The sequence below is a fragment of the Nematolebias whitei genome, chromosome 1 (assembly GCF_014905685.2).
Source record: "Nematolebias whitei isolate Nwh7 chromosome 1, NemWhi1, whole genome shotgun sequence".
Classification (NCBI taxonomy): Eukaryota; Metazoa; Chordata; class Actinopteri; order Cyprinodontiformes; family Rivulidae; genus Nematolebias; species Nematolebias whitei.
The window spans coordinates 49,170,035-49,176,765 of record NC_056498.1 but is presented as its reverse complement, the minus strand read 5'-3'; the positions used below and the strand labels follow the sequence as shown (position 1 = coordinate 49,176,765).

Sequence of the window (6,731 nt, the reverse complement as noted above, 5' to 3'; positions counted from 1 at the left end):
TTCACTCTAAAGAAATATGGGTCAGTGGACTCGCACAAGTCCATGTTTCAGCTGGTCTCAGAAACCTCCCCCATGTGGTTGCAGGTTCAGTGTTGGCCGTGTCTGATCTTATATTTGAAATGCTTAGATCACGTTCCCCCGGGCTAATTCAGTTTCCTGGTTGGTTTTAAAGCAGAGTTTTGTTTTGATCACTGAGCTGAAGTTTGGTGCAGCCGAACCCAAGATTGATCCCCAAAACCAGATCACACCAGATCTTTGTTTACGCCGATGACACAACGCTGTTTTTCCTACCGACACGCGTCCTTACTGTATGTTTGATATTAAACCCTGGACGCTGCAGAACTTTCTACAGGACCAGAGCTGAAGTTTTCCTCATCGGTTTAAAAGCGGCCCCTGCATCGAATCCTTGTGGACCGAGCCGTTTGAAGAGGCAGGAACTCTAGATCTGTTCCGATAAACTCGAACCACATATAGACCTGTCACGATAACAGATTGTGATGGACAATCAATTGTCTCAGAAATTATTGCGATTAACGATAATAGTTTGAAATTTGTTTTGAGTGTAGTACCTTTTTTCGACCACCGGATGGCAGTACAAGACAGAACTGAAGGATGGATAGTGAGGGAGCGAGCATCGCATCTACGAAAAATAGGAGAGGCCGTTTGAGGCGACATGGGCCGTCTCCTTTTTTTTCCATTTTTAAAATGGCGGACGCTCTGTGTGGTTCGAGCTCTTTAGCATAACATTTTTCACACAAAGCTTTTAATTTAAAAAAAAATCAGTAAACAAGTTCTCAGCTTCTTTTTGCAGAGACAAACAACTTTTTACACGAAGGCACCGGTTTCAACCGTGAATTTTGGAGCTTCGACAAGACGTAAGTTTTTTCCGAGGTCGGCCTGCTAGCTTAGCTGCTTTTAACGATCCAAAAACGTGATTTTGGATCGTTAAAATGGATTTTAAAGAGAAAGGGAGGGGCCAGTGAAGAACATCCGTTGTCTTCAGTAGAAAGAGACGCAAAGAAACGATAAATGAACGAGGTTGATAATTTTAATTTATCGTGATCAATTGATTTATCGCGACAGACCTACTTACATATATGCGCAGCACCAAAAACAACTTTTTATCATTTCTAATATCTTCAGGATGAGGCGGTTTCTTTGGGCAACGTTGATTCTTATGTTTCTAACCAGCAGGTCGACTCCAACACGCTCCTTTCTGGTCCAAAGAGTCCAATAAATCAGGATTCAGCAGCGAGTTCTGACAAAGACTCACACTGGTCCTGTTCTAAAGTCATTACTGTTTGAGGTCAACTCCGTCTGCTAACGCCACCAGAGCTGAGAAAACAAAAAACTACAAATATGTCACTATATTCAGCACGACTGAAGCTGGATCATCCTGAACACGAGCGCACATGACCTCAATTTTAAGGTGTGACCCCCAACAGGCGGCAGACGTTCCACAGGAACGCACGTGAGGTGAGATGGTTCCGTTAAGGCCCGTTACTGTCGCAGACCTGAACTGAGCACATCCAGCTACAAAGCTCATGCAAGTCATGCTGCAGGTCTCCTGGTAAAAGTTCCAGGTCTTTCCGTGCTCGGCTGCTGCCATCTGCTGGAACAAACACGGTCAGGACGCGCACGTGTGTTTTCATCTTTTATTCTCAGATTTTACATAAAAAGTGGGCGAGCGAAACGTACAAACGTTTGACTCACGATGAACGGACGTCGTCGGAGAGCACAGTTTTCTGATATCTGACACGATATTAAAACAGGAATATAATACGTCGTCACCACTCTCCCCTGGAAACAAAAATCTGATGGAGCAGAGGAAGTTCTTCAACTTTAACCGACTCGAACAAACTGCAGGAAAGTCCAGGTTTTAAAACACTAAAGGAACAAGAAAAGAGTTCTGCTTCGAACCCGTCCGCTCATTCGACGTCGTCTTCGGTTAAAGGCTGCGAGCTGATGATTCGCTGCAACAACAAACAAACAATTAATTCAGATAAAGTCACGGACCAACAATTCCCCGACCACCACCCTCCACATTGTTTACAAATATTTCTGTAATCTAAAAACTTTGTTCTCTTTTAAATCTGCCAGCATTGTCTTAAGCTACCGTTAGCTTTTGTTTCTTTTAGCTATCCCTTTGTCAATTTTAGCTTCATGCCGGCCCTTTACTACTTTTGTCTTTTACCTTATATACTTTAAGGTTCGAGTCAGCCTCATTTTAGCTGGTGTGTTGTTACTTTAGCTTTTTTCCGTCTACTTTTAGCTAGCCTTTTGACACGTTTAAATTTTAACTATTTTGTTACATTTAGTGGTCGTTTCACTGCTTTTAGCTTCCAACAATCATCTTTTAGCTTTGTCATTTGGCTTTTAGCTAGCCTTTCATTACCTTTAGCATCTAGCAAACATTTTTTTCCTTTAGCTATCCTTTTGTTACTTTTAGCTTGTAGTCATTTGGTTACCGTTTCAATTCTGTTTTACTTTTAGCTTTTTCGTTTCATACCGTCTGAATTTAGACTTGCCCTACTTGTAGTTGGTCTTTAGATACATTTAGCTTTTAGTTATCATTTTGCTACATTTAGCTTTTTTAAGTTTTTAGGCTAATTTTTTACTTCGGATTTGTTTCTCTTGCCTTATAACTTCTTTCTCTGCTTTATAATCTAGACTTTTGATGCTTTTCGTTATTATTTTGCTCCTTTCATGCTAACCTTTAGCTTCTTTTAATTGAGGAATTTTAGCTTTTTGTTAGGGTTCTGCTTCTTTTAGCTTCAACAACTAAACGCTACAGTCACACAGCTCTCAGCTTTGGATGACTCTAAGGTTTACGCACCCGTCATCGTCCCAGAAGCTACAGGCAGCAGCTGAAAACAAATACTCACCTGGCTGATTGTGGGCAGCTTAGTGAGCAACATCTGGAAGACGGGAGGAGGCAGCGTCTGCTGGAGCACCTGAAGCAGCTGCTGAGGTTGACCACACACCGCGATGGCATTGGTCAGGTGGTCTACGCAGCTCTCAAACTCACCTGGAGCGAAGAAACAAAAGGCAGGACGTTACAGTTTTGAGTTGAAAGGTGCAGAAACAAAAGACTCGAACGCTGAGTTCGGTGTCAACAGCCAACATGTGATGTTAGTGATCCTTGAACGCATCATGTGCCAACTTGCTCCACCTTGTGACAGCAGCTCCTCTCCCAGCTGGATTTCTTCCAAAAAGAACTTCTGCACAGCTTCAGGGTCCTTCAGGTCCGGCAGCTTCAAAACAAACCAACATTGTGAAAGTTACTGGCTGCCTAAGACGGACAAAAAGAGCATCTATTTAAATGTTTTCGCCTCGCGTTTCTCACCTTTGAGAGGCCGGCATTCTCACTACAAACGTTTTGCTTTCTTCTACCTGAGAAGTGAAACGAACACCTTTTAGCCGTTTACTTCGAGGTTAAACGTGAAGCACGTGATTATTTTTTATCATTTAATTTATTTAGTTACAACAAATACCCCGTGACAAGTTGGAATTACGTAAAAAATGTAACGTATGTGACAAACTTCTCGCTGCGGCGTCTTTTCAAGTCGCCCATCACACGCAGGCTAACGATGCTAACGTTAGCCAGCTAGCACGTTTTCGACACTTACGCTCGCGCAGCTTCTCTTTGAAGCGCGGGTCACTCCGTCGCTTCCGGTCAAAATAAATACAGTATGCGACAAAAAGGGCTCCGCATGTCCCCGCAAACACCGCAGTCGTTCTGCCGCTCATCGTGCTTAAGAACTAACTAGAACAGCGGTTAGCAGCTAACACGCCGCTGCGGAAGAGCGCGAGGAGCTAGTGACGCAATTCTACTTCACGCATGCGTACTGTCGACCGGATGCAGTTATTTCCATATTTGGAAACAGGAGAATAGCTTCATTATGGTATATTGCATTTTAATTATTAAAACCTGTTTATTATAAAGGCAGACAAGTTGGTTAAATAGTTGTAGCTTATTGAATATCTTGTAACAACCGATGAGACGGTCGTTTTAAATATATATTTTTTATAAATTATGTTTTGTTTCACTTGTTCTTTTTTGAGAATTTTCAGGAAAAACTGCTCGCTGTTCATTACCACACCCCGATAAATTGTTTCACACGCTCGACAGGTTAATTAATCTTCTGAATATCTGCATCTTTTTCTCATTTTTGCATAAAACTGGATGGAGACTTTGCGAAAACCTCCCTTTACGTTACTTATAAATATTATAATATCAAACGTTTGTAAGACATGTGCTTTAAAAACAAAGAAAACTATATTCAATGAGCTGCACATGCCTTTGTTGGACAAATGTAGTTAAACAAGAAGTATGCTTAATCAGTGTGATATAGTCGACACTTAAGTCTTATTATCTAGAAAAGCACAAGTTTAGATTTGTTTTAGTTTGTATTTAAAGTGTTGAAAAGCAGCAACTGATAAGAGACGAGTCGTTCACAAACTATGGCATTTATTTCAAACAGAGGCTTCTGCTTTGCTTACATTTTTACAATAAATTACACAAAGACCATCGTCAGATGAGCCTAATAAATACTTTTGAGCATCTCCCCTCGTTCGTCTCTTAATCTGCGATGCTCACCGTTTTCCACGTCCAGGCTCGTAGAGTTTCAGCTTCAGGCCGAGTTGCATCCGGCACCAACATTCTTCCCAAACAAACGTGAAAAAAACAACACAAACTAAAACGAACATGAAGTTAAAAACGGGACGGGGAAGTGAAAAGAAGAATTGGGATTTGAACAAGAACATGAAGGAACCTTAAAAAAGGACGAATGAACGCGCTGGAACCCTCAGTTTTTCCTCTCAAACTACATTTAAAACTGTCTGTACAGAAAAAGTACATATTATTAACAGTGCAAGATATTAAATAGCTTGACTCAAAACACTTCTCAATATACAAATGTATAACAAAAGCTTACAATTACATACAAGTGCCGAACAAAACGTAACTTCAGGTTTTTCTGTACAGTGCAGGGGTTCTGTACAAAGGAAAACGCCGGAGAGGTCTGGGAGAAATGTTTCCACGTACGTCACGTTATGATATAAATGCACATTTACAATATCTCTACCTTTAGTCTGGTACGGGAACAGAAAACGGTTCAGGTGTGGATGAGGAAGATACGGAGACTAGACCATACGGGTATTTGTTGCTTTCTGAATGCGGCGGAAACGAACAGAACTTCGCGTTTTCTGCTTTTTAATGGCAGTACTCGAGTATTTGATCCAGTCAGACGTCATCCGGGACTGGACGGGGGCTTAAATGGGTCATGAAAACAGAACAGAAACAACAAAAAAAGGCAGAAAAAGCTAAATAAGATGAGCGTTCAGCACTTTCATCATTGCACATGTGGCACTGCCGGCGTCGACAGTCATACCGAAGCTGGACGAGGATTCAGTAGTAGGTCACGGGTGATCCAGTACACGAGTTCTGCTTCGCCGACTCTTCTGAAAACGTTCTGTGGGACCCTTTGCCGCCTGCTCGCTCACAGCTTTCTTCAGTCTTTTTTATTAAAAAATGTGTGGGGGGGCATAATTTCAGCTCTGAGCTGAGGAGGATGGGGGATTCAAACCTTTCAAAGTGCCCCGCGGAGAAAAAACAAAAAGGCACTACAGTATCGTTCCACGTTCGTCCGCCGAGGGTTTTACGAGGACCAGACGGCGAAACACGAAGCAACACGGCAAAGTCGCCCGCTTTTCCTACTTCCGCTGCCTACGCCTTAAAGGTACTCGCTGCAAAGTCGCGAAGAACGGTGTAAACTCCTCGGTTAGCGTCTTCAAATAACGTGTGACCGTCTGGCAACCGTGTTCGTTCGGCGTCCGCGGAATCGGGACGGAGACGGCCGTCGCGCGTTCGTCTCTACGCTCAGATTCGTTGAGCGAAGTCGGCAGATTTAAAGACGGCTTGAAACGGTAAACGGAAACAGTTTAGTGAAAACGCCTCGTTTGTTTTTGTTTAAACGCGGATAATTGCCGTCGCTTTTCTCGCCCGATCTTTCTCTTTTCCTCAGCCGCTCTTGTTCTTCCACCGAAGAATGTCCGCCACGTTCGTTTCAGAAGAGCCGCTCGTCGTTTGGGTCGTCGGTTCAGCTCGGGCGTTTTATAAATTACACGTATAAAAATATAGTTTATAACGTTAAAAAAATAAAGATCTGTAACGACAGTTGTTGGTTTTTACACACAAGACATAAATGTGATAAAATCTAAACCTCTCTGCACGTCTTTAGGTTTTATCTTTGTGGAAAATTAGTTTGAATAACCGTAACAAAATTAGGCCCGTTTGTTGGATTTTATTGTGATTTGATATATTTCTTTTCATAAAGGCGTTTTATTTATTAAAGTTTTTATTAAGCCTGATTGTGTAATCAGAATAAACTGAAAAAAATAGTTCTACATTTGACCATCACGCGACTCGAGCTTCCACGTGGTTTTTGTTTACGTTGAGCGCGTGCCGGCGTTTCCGAGTCGTATCCGTAAAACTACCGGAGTAAACTCTGTCGAGCGGCACCGTTTGATGCCGTATAAACTTTTTATTTCTTTTGGTTTCACACGTTGCAGCGAGTACCTTAAGAGCCCGCAGTACTGATCCGTGTCGAGCTTCGAACGATCCCCTCTGATGATATCAAATGGAAACAGTTATTGAAAAAAAAAAAACAATTATTGGAAATGTTCAATTAAACAAGACTTTTAAAAACATCTGAAGGATTTGACAAATT

The 6,731-nt window shown here is 42.0% G+C and overlaps 1 protein-coding gene across 1 annotated transcript; it reads right to left on the bottom strand.

The window, feature by feature from the left end:
* Positions 1-1,648: 1,648 nt before the first annotated feature.
* On the bottom strand, positions 1,649-3,833 carry tomm20a (translocase of outer mitochondrial membrane 20). The gene is made up of 5 exons (XM_037678147.1): positions 3,630-3,833; positions 3,347-3,393; positions 3,173-3,254; positions 2,886-3,028; positions 1,649-1,973 (listed from the first exon to the last, which is right to left on the bottom strand). The coding sequence occupies exons 1-5, from the start codon at positions 3,748-3,750 to the stop codon at positions 1,929-1,931; spliced, it is 438 nt and encodes a 145-aa protein (XP_037534075.1). The 5' UTR covers positions 3,751-3,833; the 3' UTR covers positions 1,649-1,928.
* Positions 3,834-6,731: the final 2,898 nt, after the last annotated feature.